Source organism: Numenius arquata, chromosome 7, assembly GCF_964106895.1.
Source record: "Numenius arquata chromosome 7, bNumArq3.hap1.1, whole genome shotgun sequence".
NCBI lineage: Eukaryota > Metazoa > Chordata > Aves > Charadriiformes > Scolopacidae > Numenius > Numenius arquata.
In genome coordinates this window covers 22,417,069-22,433,742 of record NC_133582.1, presented here as the reverse complement: position 1 = coordinate 22,433,742, position 16,674 = coordinate 22,417,069, and the positions used below count along the sequence as shown (strand labels likewise).

At 39.9% G+C, this 16,674-nt stretch overlaps 1 protein-coding gene across 1 annotated transcript in view; it reads right to left on the bottom strand.

Annotated features, from left to right (window-relative positions):
- Positions 1-15,683, bottom strand: part of NKAIN2 (sodium/potassium transporting ATPase interacting 2) — a 75,559-nt gene extending 59,876 nt beyond the window's left edge. Inside the window, exon 1 of the mRNA XM_074150477.1 lies at positions 15,516-15,683. Within this exon, the coding sequence (XP_074006578.1) occupies positions 15,516-15,683 (168 nt within the window). The remainder of the gene's footprint in view (positions 1-15,515) is intronic.
- Between the last annotated feature and the right edge of the window lie 991 nt (positions 15,684-16,674).

Genomic DNA, 16,674 nt, shown 5'->3' with positions numbered 1-16,674 from the left:
TATGAGGTAGTTAATGGTCTAATCGCTTTTCATACCCTCTTCAAAATTCCCCCTGAGACTTGTTCAAAGCCTCCTGCACTGAGTCGAGCTCTCTAAGGAGCTGTGGATCAAACGGAGCCTGTTGCTCTTAAGCGTGCCAGCGCTGAAGAAGACGCCTTTTCAAAGTTCAGCCCAAAGTTCAGAGGTGGTCTGAGATCAAACTCCACAGACTAAACATCGCTCAAGTGCAGGGCACTAGTTCAGTCCGCTGACAGTGACTGTCACCTGTGGCTGTCCCTTGTCTGGAAATAGGAGGGATTAATTTTGCTATTCTGGAAGCACATCACTTCTTGTTAGTATCTAAATTGAGATTATACCTCTCCCACCATCCAAGGTGATTCCCAGTAAGTGTGCAAAAGGATAACACCTTTGTATGATTTTATAAACAAATATGTTGATTTGTTTTTAGTTTATGGACATTACAAGGGAATAAAAACCTCATTCCTTTTTCTTGCTCATGTTCTTCTAGATTGTTTTAATTAAAATGAATCATCAAGTTTCAGGAAGCTGAACAGCTACAGAAAAGAAGCATTTCAGGATAGGGAATACAATGTACTGTGGTAGGATTTTGTTCATCCTTGATATTTAAAAATCATAAATTAAATTAGTACTACTTCTGGTAATTTTTAGGCTCTTATAATCACAGAGAACCTCCCATTGGCAATACTATTTCCAAGATCAAAAAGAGACTGAGAACACAGCACATATTGCTTACCTATGTTTTACATATAACTAGTATCATCATTTTTAATGATGCTAACCTCTTTCAGTCAGTCAGAGCTCCACAACTCATAAAGGTGTAAATGTGCAGAGGGCATTTGGAAGGGACCTGATGCTTTAGAAAATTACAATTTGTTTAGTTCATACAGTTTACATTCCTGTAAAATTTGCTGCATCATTATAGTCTGATTGTTGCAGCAGGAAGCAATACTCATGGCAAGAAAGAGCTAACAGCCAGCAAAAAATCCTTTTCTTGTGACACACAGTGATCTTAGAAACATCTTTACAAAACACAAAGCCACTGAAACCTAAAATGCAGGTTCAGGCAGAGCACAAAACAATGATTTAGGAGATTAATGCTTTTGAAGACGAGATCAATTCATGCAATTTTTAACAGAAAATGTTTGCAAGAGTCCACTGTAATCTTTGAAATGTATCTGGGTTATGTATTTTGTACAGTTGGTATCTAGCCACAGTGAAATTTCCGCTGACATTTCTAATGGAGAATCGGGAGGCTGCCATCTGAAAATGAGGCAAGCACCACCAGCTGATACAGCAAATGCCAAGTGGCTATTTAGCAGTGCCAGCTCACACTAGACTCAGAAAAAATACCTTCCGCCTCCCTTCTCCCACTTATATCTAAATCTTCAGGAAACTAAATCACTTCCTAAAAGCAGGAATGGAGAAAGCAGTCTATTATTCCCTGACAGACCACAAAGTATTGTCCATATTGACAATCTGTTTTGTATAGGCAGGCTGCAGAAGCAGTAAATCCTATTAATCTGTTCAAAGTCAAATGAAGACATTTAGAAAACAGAACAGCTATTACATGCAGTGGTGAAAGAAGACCATATCAAAGAAAGGTTAAATGGATGCACCAGCTATTAGATTATGCACAGTTACAACTAGAAAATCCCCCCGAACCTTTCTATCACCTGCTTTTGCCCTTCAGGATATTAATTATATCCCTCCAGTCTAACTAGCTGACCATTCAAATACTATCCTCTGTTCTGTCAATGCTAATTTTCGAGATAAAAAATCAATTTCATGCTAACAGGACTACTATGGAAAATGCTTATGCTATACTATAGTTTTACTAACGTGTACTTCCTCTACCGAAAACATATGGCATTTTGTGTGTAAAGACCACTCTGGAGATTTACTGTAATTATGTCATGATGTGCTTATTGTTATGGATTCGGCAGCCTTGCTGCATCTCTACCTGCTTTGTTCAAGAGCAGCTGCTGGCTTCAAGCTGTTGCCTGCTTCCAGCGGCAGAAGCTGAATGAAGGAATGCTTTCTAGGGAAGACATGTTTTGAGGCAGACATACTGACAATAAACCAATTCACTAGGGAGGCATAACATTGACTGGATAAAAGTCGAGTAATCATTCTATGATAATTTACCGAAACTGGGTGCAATTTACTTTAAAATAAAAATTTCCTCTGCTGCTGATGTTGGACTTGGAGGCCTTTAACTGATAAAAGTGTGGCATTTGCTTTTATGAAGTAGCTGATCTTTGGAGATTCATTAAACTTCATTATTTCTTCTTATGCATAAGTGACTATTAATACTTACTCACCTAATGAGAGGAATGGGAAGAACGGGGCTGTCTGAAACCAGGCTCAACAGTCCTTCTCTTCCACCTACTCTCCCTGCTTGTCATGACTGAACACGCTGAATTCAATCATTAAGGCAAGGCTTGGTAATCTCTTGGTAAAATGGTGAGTGCCTCAGATGAGCAGGCTGCCCGGCATCGCCTTGATTTCTGTGTCTGTTTTCACTGTGAATCAGCTGTGTGTGGTCAGGCCACACTCCTCCCTGCTTCAGTGGGAGCGAGGAGGACCAGGGGATCCAGCCCCTTGTCAGTAGCCACTTCCCAACAGAGCATTCACAGAAAACGGGGCTATTTGAACAGCGGTTAACCTAAACTGGAGACATGGAATTGCGTCTCGGTCTCAGAATTTTTTTCCCTAATCTTTAGGAGAAGAGTATGTGAAGGAGAAAGGGTTAACTAATTAGGAAGAACAATAGGTGCAAAAATGTCAGTGATTCCTCTCTTGTGCTCCTGTTACACCCCCCTTGTTGGAAATAGCAGCTATTAATATTTTATTGACTTCAACCTCTGGGGTAGATTCCAGATGTCATTACTTGATCATTGTCTACATATAAAGAAAAATGAATTCTGTTGTGTCAACGTTGAATTCCCATCTATGGCAACAATCGTTACCAGCAGACAAACCCTCCTGTGGTTCTGCAGGTAATTTTTTTTCTCAGGTTGTGACTATGCACACATGACTGATCTGTTCTTAGAAAACCTGGACATCCAAAAATAAAATAAAGCAGAGGAAAAGTCCAAACTTTTCATTAGTAATTTGTATACATTAAGAAAAAGCTATTTCCTTTGCCATGTTCAGAAAAGAATGGAGGTTAAATTGTCAGAGCTCAAGGGTAGAGTTAAAAGAATGCTGCCTGCTAGGAAAAAAATCTGCTCTATTGCTTTTGAAAACATGAATCACTTTATGCCAATCAGTTTCAAGCAGTCAGGTACTGAAAAACTGATATCTCAATAATGCTGCAGTTTAGGTGAATGGTGCTGCTAAGGAGCACATCTTGAAAGCCCCCCAAACACATCAGCAGTGCATGAGTGTGCTCTGTATCTGTCCAACCAGGGCTGAAAGTAACATCTATTAAAGAAATGGTGAGAATTGGCTGAAGTCTGCTGAGAATATGTGCAAAGAACTGATCACCTCTGATTTCAAGGGAGAATAATTTTCTTCAACTGGATGGAAGAATGTTGTTTTTCACTAATGAATATTACCTGCCATTAAAAATCTGAGCTTCAGGGGGAAGCTTCAGCAAATTTACAACAAAAAGTTATCTCAGACTCCACTCTTAGAATTGAAGCACTGCAGAAGTCAGAGAGGTACGAATCCTTAGGACACGTCTACAGAGGATCTTTATCACACACACAGTTTTGCATGCTGTGTAAGCACTAAAAAATTAGAATATTTCCTACAAAGAATTAATTTTCCTCCCATGTTACTAGGTTCAGTTCATGTTCCTTTCCTGGACTCCAAGCTCTGGGGCCACAGCATGACTCAAACGCTAGCTGGCTATCTGGTTAGTATTGGTATTACTATAGCTCTAGGGAACACAGGCTGTAATTGCCATGGCATTGTGGATGTAGAGAAGTGGATATAGACATAATAGCAACTGAAATAACTTGAAGACTGTCTTCTGGCCTCCAGGCCAAATGGTATGGAACAGCTTGTGTTCACACAAATAAGGTCTTTTTATCCCCCAGGAGAAGATGAGCAGATCCAAACAGGCTATCACAGATGCTCCCTGATTTGTCCTACCCCTGCACCCATGCCCCAACAATATCTGGGACAGTGAGAGCTGCTCTGGGGCAAATGCATGACAGGGACTGTAACAAAGGTTAAACATTATGGATAACCACGTGGCAGTTTTTAGGATGTGTCCTGTCCAAGTATAAATGTACCAGGAAAGTCCAGAGCCCAAGCAGCCAGGTGAGAAATCGAGCAGGAAACCAGGTACTATGCTAATTGTTACTTGACTACACTTTAAATGAAGTTCATTGACACTGATATGTTAAGACAAAACATTTAAGGGATGATGCATTTTCCTTTCTTCAGAAAATTCCCAGTCAGCTCTACTTCTGAGATTGCATCAGAAAGTTCAGTCATGAAAGACAATATGAGTAGTTTTCTGACCCCAATTTCTTGGCCTGCCTTGAACACTTGTTCCAAGGGTTCTAGGGTACACAGTTGCCACAGAAAGCTAGGTACTTTTTTTCTAGAAGGCAAAAGCCTTGTCATGCTGTCTGTGCTAAAAAATGGGGAAAAATGTTACAGAATTCATAATGTAATATTACTGTTTTTATTTTACACACTCCAAAGATAGGAGGCATCTAAATGCTTCCTAGATTTCCATTTTCCCTAGGCATAGTTATTATTTTTAATGGGCTAGTTAGCTCTACAAAAAGCACTTGACTTGTGTTATAGAAATTTAGGAATCTGTCATTGAGCAGTACTTTCAATGCAGGTTCAGTTGTAGTTGCTGACATTGTTTGTCTTTGTTGAATTTAACAGACCAGATTTGCTGAACCATAGTATTGTGACTAGAATTGTCATGACTAAAGCTGCAAAAAAGGTAATTCTATATTTTCATAGATAATGCTGTACTTTTATGTGCTCAGTTCATCTTTTGCACAGGAAGCTATGCCAACAGCACACAAAAATGAATCATGAAGTATACTACATAAAGTATACTATACAAGTTGCGACACAAATTTGAAAGCCTCACCTGAAAATCAGCCATAGTACTGGCCTTTTCTGCATTTTTTTTAAAAAATACATTATTCTCCATAACCAAATGAGGAAGTTTGCTGTGTGTTTTATCACCTCCCCTCTTACATTCAGGAAAAAATTACCCTAACCCATGAACTGAGGCACATTGTTTCCAGAACTGGTGGTTCTTCATGGGGTGTGGAGTAAATTGGAAAAATAATAGCTGACACATTTGTATATGGCAGAACAAGGCAGTACTGATATGATATCAGCAAGAATATCTGCCCAGGGAGGTTGTGGAGTCCCCGTCTCTGGAGATTTTCAAGGCCTGCCTGGATGCAGTCCTGAGGAACATGCTCTGACATGCTCTGGGCAATCCTGCTTCGGCAGGGGAGTTGGACTAGATGATCTTTATGGTCCCTTCCAACTCTAAAAATTCAGTGAAATTCAGTGAAAGAATATCGAGCATAGTGATACTGAGGTACATCTGTGCTGTGGATGTTTTTTTTGTATTTCAAAGGAGCAGCATTCATGTGTTTGTTGTACCCCTAGAATCAGCTCAGGAATGGGGTTGGTGAACCTTGCACTTGACCATAGTTTTCAGTATGAAGACCGACTCCTTTTTGTTTAATTACATGATGCAATGGAATATTTATGATTACAGAAGCTTGTGCTATTTATTGTTACTGCTACTCTTCTTAATATCATTCTTACATCTAAAGCACGTGTAACTTAGTTTCTCTACCATATAGATACACTTGTAGAGAAAGAAAATAAAATGGACTAGGCTTTTTTCCAGAATCTCTTCAAAACATAAAAAATCTGTAGAGGCTCACCAACACTAGATAAAAAGACCTCAAATCAAGGCTTCTGACCTGCATATAGCTGGAAAGTGTTCACATAGAGCTCTTATGCTATGACAATGACATAAAAATGGTAGCAGGACTGTGCTAGTATCAGAACTGAGGAATAATTTAAATCCCAGCTGTGGGAGGAAGCAAGCCAGCAAGCCGGCATCACCAGTCAGCCAAGCACCACCAGCATCACATAGCCCCAGGACAGCCATGAGGCACTGAGCTTCGGGAACCACAATCTCATTGCTGTATCGTATAACTATCTGCCCCACAGGGTCAGCCAGAATCAGAGTCCCCTGCATGAAGGAATACATACGAGATGGTCAAAACAAATTCTCGGGAAAACTTCCCTCAGGCCTCAAAGTAATGAGTCTAAATGTTCAGCTCCCGTTTATCACAATTCCGATCCTCCCCCCAAAAATCACATTCATTATTTGCCTTTGCTAGTGCAAGAGGATCTGTGAGAGGCAGAACTGCTTCTTCCAACCTCAGCTCATGCTGGTGCTGTTGCCTTTCATTCCGCCAGGGAAATAAACCTCTCAAAGGCAATGCTGTGTGCACTGGTCAGGTAACTCTATTTAAAGCTGACTTCTCTCCACTGAGTCGGAGCAAACTTGTTTTCAGACAATTATCATATAACTCGCCTTTCTATGAGCCCAGTTCATTAAGAAAGGAAGCTTTTAGGGAAATGAATGAGTACAATTCTACTGACAAAGCTCCCTGCTCATTAAAAAAACGTTTATGCTTTGATGTGTACAATTCAGTTTTCTGCAAGGAGTGGTGAAGAAATGCAGGTAGAATTTGATAGAAGCAACAACAGATAACACTTGTAGGCATAAAGAAATCTCTTCTAGTAATCCTTCAAAACGCTAATGACATATGCTCTAACATTATTGTCAAACAGAGAACCAGCAATATACTGTGCTCTGAGGCAATGTCAAAGATGCCTGAACCTGATGTTGCTCCTCTGCTAACACAGCACGACAGTGTTATTAAATTAGCACTTTACCATGATTCATACCCTCTTCCCATTGTGCTGATTTTGCCCAGTCCTGCACTGAAAAAAAAAGTGTCTTTCTAAAGTACCAATCTATATCATTAAGAATCAATTTTCTTTCAATCATTGTGTTGCCCTAGAAAGGAACTCCACCTTAATTAAATAATGTTATTTTTCCCCATTAGGTTCAAAGACTCAAAACTTGATTACATGAGATCTTGTCTCCTTTCTCAGGTATAAATATTCTCACCGCTATACAAGCACAGGAGGAGGCAGCTGATCTGCAAGGTATGTGCATAAGCAAATGTGTGAGGAAGAGGTGAAGGCTGTTGTCCAAAGGGAGGTGGGGAATCAAAAGTAACAAGGTTAAATCTGAGTGAGGGCTTTTATATGCAAGATATATGCTTCCTGCACAACTGAAGACCTTTGTGTTGGCCAGAAAGGAAAATGGCATCAGGCTTATTACTGCAAATAGATGTACTATATGCCCCTCTTGGTCAGCACAAAGGAAATGAGGACTGGAAAATTAAGAATCTGTTGTTAGTTTACTGCTACATTTGGGGGTCAGATGTTTTGCAAGAGCTTTGGTTTTTGGCATTAGCAACAAGTAGATCTGATTTTTTTTTTCTTTTTTTTTTTTTGTAGCATATCATGTTATACTTATTTTGAGTGCAGGAATGGGATATGCTGGTTTATTAGCAGAACCCAAAGCCTATGTCATGGGGTAACACTTCCTAAAGGATGAGAATCATCCATCCGAACTCAGTGAAGACCTTTAATATGGTACAAGTTCTTAGATTATTCGTAGCCCTAAGTCTTTGTAGGTTTGACAAAAGGACCTGCCTGTGTACTTTTCAGTATTTCAACCTGGACAATCCAGGGCCAACTTATGTCTTGTTTGATTCCACTTATGAACATTTGGGGACCCCCAGAAACACCCTTTTGCTGTTTGCCTCCTTCCTAATGACATCAGTAGTCAGGCAGCTTTTATTTTTCATGCATTCCTATGACTGTCTCCCTCATCTCCCCTGCCTCTGCTCTTTTGCCCCTCCTCCTATCATGCAGTCTGTCCTGCTGATACACCCACACACTTTACACCCTCTACTTGCTTCTTTTAGTCCTTCTCTGTCATTTTTTGGTGTCTCTGGAGGAACTGATAGTCTTTTTCTCTGATCAGGTCTCATCAGTGTCTTCCCACATAAAAAAAAATTAAAAGGAAAAAGAAAAAAGAGATAGAATGCATTTCTCTTTTCCCTTACAGAAAACTCATTTCCCTTTCCTGCTCTAAATGCAGGTGTTTTACAAGCTCTCTGTTCCTTTAACCTCTGCTGTCCTGCTGATGCTCTCCTGAGGTGAGTCACAGCTTCAGAGGAGCATCCTGCCTCTATGTGTGCCATGTCCTCTCCTTGCTCCTGAGCAATGCCTCAGTCTAGACTGAGCCCATTTGGAAGGCTACTGCAGAGATGATTTTCCACAGCTTGCTTTAACCCTCCATTTCTTCTCCTTAGTTTCTTCCAGTGACATTCAACTACTCCATTCACCTGCAAGGCTCTCTGTGGCCTGTCCCACCTGGCTTGTCCCCTCCTGTCAGCATGAGAGTGCACTGCTGATGATCCACCAGATAGTTGTCAGCCACTTAATACATTGCAAACTTTCACACACTTTCCTCTTTAGCTCCCTTTTAGGAGAATTTTCCAGCAGATAGTGCAAAGTTTACTCATTATTCTGATTCATAACCCTTTTTAGGGCTTTTTTTTCATGCCTACAAAAAAGCTGACAATGGTCAAACAGGAAGTGCACTGAAACTTGCAAACTTGTGTTCCCTCTCTGTTTTCCTGCCTTTCCCCTCTTTTCTGTCCATATGGGTTGGCTGGCTTGTTTCGTACTTTGCAGGTTAGTTCTTTTGGACATGAACTGCTGCTTTGCTTTGCAATCATAATGTCCTCAGTATAGTTGGAGCCTTTTAAGTGATATACTGTTAGAATCATATTTGAGCATGTGGATCTAAAGCACAAATAGACATTCCAGTAAAGACATTCCTGTGAGAGTAGATGGTTACTCACTACCCCCATCTTTCCACAAGGGCATGAGGCTATTTGATGTCACCTGTGCTATGCTAACGTTAAGGATTCTAAGATAACCCTATTCTAATTATTATTAATCCTTAAGAGATTCTATTCTAGCATTCAAAGTGCTTAAATACACACATGGACCACCTTTCTGTAATATTTGATTACCTTGCAATGCTTAATGGAATTATCCTGGCAACATCTTTCTGAAATATTTAAGAACCATTGTTTCTATATGACAGACAATAAATGGCATGAATTAAGCATCCTACCAAAGGTCATCCTGTAAGTCTGCAACAGAACAGAGATTTTGAAGCCGGTGTCCTAACTGCATAGCTGTACTATTGCATCTTAATAACACAGTTATGCTTCATGATGTTTTAAATCAATCTGACAGCATCAGAGCTTGAAAGGTATTATGCATGATGCAGACTTTGCAGAATCCCAAACAGTATACATTTACCGTAACTAGTATGGATGGATAATTACATATTACAAATTTTAAAGCATGAAATAATAATTTTAATGATTGCATGAAGCATATACTCAAGTGTAAATACAGGAAGGAACAAAAGGGAATTACGACATATATAGCACATAAAAGTCAGTGGACAGAATCACTAAGAAAATGGTCAATACTTTTATGTAACAGTTTACTTATGGTTGTATTTATTTGGTATGTAAGTAACCATCAATAATGTAGATACAGTACATAAGAAATGCTTTTCCCCCACTCGTTTTACTGGAATAATATTACACAGTTCATCTTTTCGAGGGCTATATAACTAAAAACCAAATTGGCTAAGGTGATCCCTTCACATTAGTCTTATTCCCATAACTCGGGCACTTAGTTCCACTAAAATCGATATACTTGTGAGTGTGTAAGTGAGGAGTAATAGACAAGCATAATAAATACTTTTAATCCTGCGTTGGCAAATAGATATGTAATTCTGTCACACTTATCTCCAAGGCTGATCTATTATTTGCATGTTTTCAGAGTTTTTATCTACAAATGGATTTTAATTTGTTGACTTTTGCAAGAACAGCCTTGTGAGAGTGGGGGCAGGTTATGCATAATCAAAGAGTAAAAGACAGGCAGAAGGAAGATGCAGAGAATCTGAGCTCCATTTCTGTATGAAATGCAATTACCATTATTATAATTTCCTTGTACCACACAAAAGCCTTACTGTACTGGGTGCCGTACATGTTCAGGGCTTTTTGAGAGATCCCTATCTGGAAATGGTACAGTGTCTTATAAACTGAATGTGAAAAATTTAGGCATGCTTTCCTCCCTGCAGCACTTGGGAAGAGGCACAGAGAGATGAAATGACTTTCCCAAGGACATTGTGGTATACCTGGAAGCAGAACCCACTGACCTGAATCACAGCTCAGGGCCTGAACTGAAAGGATTTCCACCTTTTGCTGTAAGACAAGAGTTCATTAAAAGTGAAAATGAAAAAAATTGCATGTAGGATCCGTAGCTAGAATTAAACATTGATGGGTGTGGGTGCCTGTGAAACTGCAAGCTTGTGACCCTTTTTCAGCTGTGTAACCAAAGGCTGGGATGCATATGATACTATTTATACACAGAGCTAGTGACCACCTTAAGCGCTGACATTACACGCCAAGGTTAGCAGGGGTGTATACCCTGCACTGTGTCCCTCCCAGACACTGCCTTCCCCACAGTGAAGTGGCAGCTATACCTCCTATCATTTAGGGGTGGGTGGGAACTTTCATTCATCCTCCACTCCGTAAATATAGTATACAGAATGCAACTCAAATTTTGCAAACCAGTAGCAAATCAAGTCTCCATTAGCACCACTGACCTCATTCTTTACCTGGAAAAATTCTCTCCAGAGATCAGTAATTTAAGTATATCTATCCTTGATAACTCAGTAGTCCTGAAAATGAAATAGCTTCTCAGATGTAAGCAGCAAGAATCAATAACCATTAAGCATATAAGGACACTTTAATGTATGAAGCATATGGGTATTGAAGTCATGCCATCACCAGACCAGTTCATTTTGGTAATATGTAGGCACCAAGGACAGGAAGAGTTGTGGTCCTTGCAGAGCACATTCTATGGTTCAGGTGCTCAAGATGTCATAGCTTTGTAAATGGGACTTTCCTGGGAGAGAAGAATTGAGTGGAGAATTTCACCCAGTATGTGAGCACAGGCTGCACTGAAGGCTAGCTTTGTGCAACAAAACAAATGAATTAGCTGTGGCTGAAACTATGCATTTTTTTTCTCCACAGCCTTAAATAAATTACTGTTGCTGTCAAAGTACAATGAAGCTAAGATCTCACCTTTACAGACTCAGCTATGATATTCACCAGGAATTGGGGAGGGCAGGAAAGGAGGGAGTTGTTCCATAGAAACACCTTCCCCATATGTTTTCCCAGACCCCAGGGTTTCACACAAAGCAGAACAAATCACACCCTTAGCAGTTCTGTTCAGTTCCATACAGCTGCGTGCTGCAGGTGGTGCCCTAAAAATATGTTTGTTTAGTTTGCAGCACTGCAGGCTGCAAAGCTGCACTTAAAAGTGAAACAGATTCCCCTCCCTCGCATTCTTCCTTCTTCACTCTGAACCCCTTTCTCTTTTCAACTTGCTGGAAGAAAATGGTAAGATGTAGAGATAAAGTGATAGCAATGTGGCTCAGTCTCAAAAGAACCAAATGGGAGGTATTGGTATGGAGCACAGAGTAAAAACTGACAAGCATGGTGTGTGGCACTGAGATTTTGGTGATGTATCACTTCAGAGAGGCAACTACCACAATAATTGAGTGAAAAAATCAGTGGAAGATTTGCACAAATATATTTCCATAAACATGAGAAAAAACCAGACAGTGGCTGAGCAAGAAGTAATGTGCTGACCTGGGCATGGCTACAAGACAAGCATAAATGTGCATTATATGGTCATTTTTTCTGTGATACAAGAATTGGTTTACGGATAGGCTCTGCAGAGGCTGTAGTCTTCCACCAGCATCACCCAACGCACTAATTGCTCTGTGTCATAGGAAAAGGAGCGGTTGTGGCTGCTTTGCAGCTCCTATTATCACTGTGGGCTATTCCAGCCCTGCTTCGCATACATAAATGCTAAATACCCAAATTGGGATAATCCTTGTCTTATCAGAGTATTTTCTTGCACACATTAGTTCTCAATTCTTCCCTATTTTGAAGATTTTCTAAACCATGAGCATTCAGCTGGTCAGAGTAGAGAGACCACCCAACTGAATTTTCTGTTACCTCTTCCGTGTGAGCTAAAGTAGCAATTTTTCCGAGTTGTTTGTTTATCCTGAGCAGAATTCCCTCCCCAGGAGAAGCTGGCAAAATACCTGAGCACCATCACATCTGTCTCTCTTTAGCCTCTAACGCCAGTATTACACAATGAACACCACCATTCTGCACACTGAGGACTCGCCTGACCTTTGGTATCTTTTAATTTTCCAGTTGCTTTAACTACTACTTTGTTTAAGCAGTAAGAGAAATGAAAATTCTCCAAAATTTCACTCTTAAAAAACTAAAATCTATGTTGACTTGCACAAAATTAGCACCAGCATTCATATGGTTCACAATCTGGTGCTGTTTGCTTCTAGGACATGTTACTGTGGGGAAAGAAGGTGTCTTGGAGACTATGAGTATTCTGTGCCTCCTCAGCAAAGTATCTGTCTGCAATCCTTGAAATATTCCACAGCCCACCTTGAGACTTGCTTTTTAGAAAGTATAAACCATGGGGGTTTTATGGCTTTTACCTTAGCTGTAATATTCTTTCACTAAGTAATCCACAGCAAATATCACATCTATGTGAAGCCTAACCTTCTGTAGCTGGATTCCTTGTGAGCTTACTGGCAAGCTGTACAAAATACACTCAGTGTAATGTTTTCAAAGGCTGATATAAGTGGTCCTTAGTGAAGCTGAATGTCTTTGTAACTTTTTATTTGTAGGCAGTAGAAAACATCCTTAAAAATGTGCTGCAGTGCCACCAGTCCATGAACAACCCAACATTAGCTTGATCATTGTCATGAACATACAGAAATACAAATAGAAAACAAGTAACCAATTTTTGGTTGCAATTTATAGTTTTACAGCTAAAGTGCAAGATCCACTTAAGTGCACATAAAGGAAAATTGAAAGGAAAGATTAATTTCTTTCTACTAACTGGAGAAGAATCTCATTTAAGGATTGAGTTTGTTGAAAGCTAGTTTGCTGAAAATCAAGCAATATCTGCTCTTCTAACTTGTATTATATGTCACTGAGCAGTACCAGGCAATTCCTCTGTTTCTCACCACACTTAACATTATAGTGAATTTATACTAGCATTTCTATTTGAAAAAGAATCCCATGCCCACAACTGGAAACGTGAAAAAGATGCAAACAGTAAAGTTGCAAGCACCAGGTTTGGAAAATTGGCCCATACTTATACTGTGTAGCTCTTTAGCTATGATTATCACATTTATAGTAACATGAATGGAAACATAAGCCCAGCTGTAGTTATTTACAGCTAGCAGACTATCAGTGGTTTGTTATTCTGCACCATTCCCCTGGCTTACAAAGAATGACCTTATCTGGAAACACAGCTCTATTTAGGCACAGACACACAAAAAACCTTGTTGCATCAGGAACAGAATTGAGCTTGAACTATTATATTCCTTAAGTTTCTTGTTCATCATTCATTACATACAAAAAAATAAAGAAAAATAAGCTTGGATATGTCCTTTAGAGGACTTGAGGGCATGAAACTTCTACAGAGGGATCTGGACAGGTTGGATTGATGGGCGGAGGCCAACGGTATGAAGTTCAACAAGGCCAAATGCTGGGTCCTGCACTTGGGTTACAACAATCCCATGCAGCACTACAGGCTGCATGAAGAGTGGCTGGAAAGGTGCCCAGAGGAAAAGGACCTGGGGGTGTTGGTCGACAGCCGGCTGAATATGAGCCAGCAGTGTGCTCAGGTGGCCAAGGAGGCCAGTAGCATAGAATCACAGAATCATAGAATTGTCTAGGTTGGAAAAGACCCTTAAGATCTTCAGCTCCAACCATAAACCTAACACTGCCAAGTCTACCTTGAGAGACAATGAGTATTTGTAAATAAAATTGTAAAGATATTTTAATTTTATTTACTTATTCAAGCTGAATTTGTTGCACTTTTCTCTTTGTCTCTTTTATACCAGCTGTAGCTTGTCAACATTGCAGGTGTGAACTATCTGGAGAAAGGGCTGCTTTTGTCTTCCAGGCATATCTAGTGCCTTCCTTGCTACTTACTTTGTCAGGGTCTCTTGGTCTGCTACAACATGTTGAGCTGAGGAGCATGGAGAAGACCTGGGATGGCTCCAGTGAAGGGAGTTACCTGGGCTTTCAGGTGAATCAGCCACCAACCTTTTACATGCAGAGCCCATGCAGAGGTGTATTGACAAAGGAATATAATGTCCCAAACTCACCTGGTTCTTGGCCATTTACAGCTAGGATGGAGAATAGACAGACGGAAAGGCTGCTCACTTTTTGGGTAACTGAGGGCCACGTTATATATTATGGACTGTCCAACCGCCTTACATTAACGTCTGGATCTGGCTAACCAGGTTTCCTCTCTCTTTTGTCAGTATGGTCCCTCTTTGGACAAAGAGTTGGAATCTCTTGACCAAAAAATTCATATAGAGGGAATCATGTACCCAGGCACTGGTCCAAATTTAGATGTATAGTAACTGTTTTATTTGCAGTCATATATATCTCCACCTGGGCATAAACATGTTTGTATCACTACAGCAAACATGAAAATGCAGATTGCCATTCTATGTAATTAATTCAATGTTTATGTCATCTTTTCACCTCGGTCAGAGACAACACAAGGCAAAATTATTAGTATAGGTAAATATGATTGAAAAACCTGTCAATTTTCCCCCAAACAAGCTGTTTTCATTCCTTGTATTTTTTTTTTATCCCAGTGTAACAGTGGATTCTTATGCCTCTAAAAAGATACAAGATTTCTGGTTTTCATTTTCATACAACAAGCACATTTTTTTATTTTGGGAAGAACATTTCCCATTCACCTCAACTGCATACTGACTAATATGGTCAAAGACAAATTGATCGGTTTTAAGTCCTGTGAACTGATCAGTGAATATATTTTTACTGTTGAAAATTTCTCCTTCATTTTGGCTTATCTTTTATATTCAATTTGGCTTTCACAGCAACAGCTTAGTAACAACTTATTATGTCACAACTTATATCCTATAGTGTCATTTGAATGTAACCTGTTATAAAGGATTTGTGGCATGGTCAATGGTCAAAATGGAGGTCAGGAAAACAGAGTGTGTCATGTCAAGCAATAAACATGTATGTTGGAGCTTTTCAGGTACAGGTTTCTTGAACCAGCTGCAAGACAACAGAGTTTCACAACAAAACTAACGCTTAGAGCCAGGGTTTGTGAATGAATGCCACAATACTTCACTATTCTGGTAATGACGTTCTGCAAGAAGAAATCTAGAAAAGGTGATAGAAGTGAAGCTATCTGTAAACACTTACTGCAAGGAAGATCTGAAGAGAACTGTGAGCCACTTCTATGTACTGATATTCAAGCAAACACCCCGAGACAGTGATATAACGATGATCCTCTGGTGCCCAGTCTGGGGCTGGGGTGACTGAGGTCACGGTGCAGCCCGGCCCATTCTCCATCCACCAAGAACGATGCATGGAGATATTAAAGGTCAGAATGAGATCTGTTTCCTGCAAAAGAACAAGTGAAGAATTAATGCACCGGGATGGTACTCGGGTATCAAATGCCTCAGTAAGAGATTTCACAGGATGCATAAAGAAGGAAAGAGCAGAGATAAAACTGCACTGCCACATGGAAGTTATTGGATCTTGCCTGCAGCAAGCACAAGTAGCTGTACCTGGGCAGGCAGTATTGCTTTGGAACAGAAGAATAATCCTGCAAGCCAGGATCTGTTCCTAGACAGTATGGTAGCCTAGACTATAGCAGTCATTTCTGCTACATTGCTCATTTTCCTGTGGAAACCATAAGAACTGATGGATGTGCACATTTACACAGCAACCCTCCTCTGCTCATTTCCTAGAAATACACCCCATGTTTTGGTGACCTGATGTACCAAAATATACAAGAGCCCTTGGGAATCAAGACATCATAGACTTTAAAATGTGTGGGTCACCTGCAAGGAGTTTTGTCTCATGGACCCTATGAAGCAGACCTACGGTAGCTCTTCTGAAATATTGGAGAAGATGTAAAAAAAGAATTCTGTACATTTTCTTACAAGTATAGTCTCTTTGTAACGCCTTTTTCAGATTTCTAACTCTCTAGGAGTCTGTAAGGAAAAAGTTAGTGAGTGCTGCCTTCTCTAAACACTGCTTAGCTTGTTAAAAAGAAGGGGCAAAGAGACCTCCAACCTTTAGCTCCCATGCACCTAGTGCAATGGAGTAACTAGTCAGCCATGCTTTCCATTAAGATTGTATTTATAAATAGTTCATAAAGGATTAATAAATGATTAATATACATCATAAACAATACTATGGATATGACTTTCATAAATTATACTTGGTTGCACATTACTTGAGGGTGTTATACATAGTTATAACAAAACTATGGACTTGGTGGATTCTGTAAGAGCCTACAGTGTTTACCAGCCCCTTATAAATCATTTATAAGTGTAACCTCATTGTAAATTGT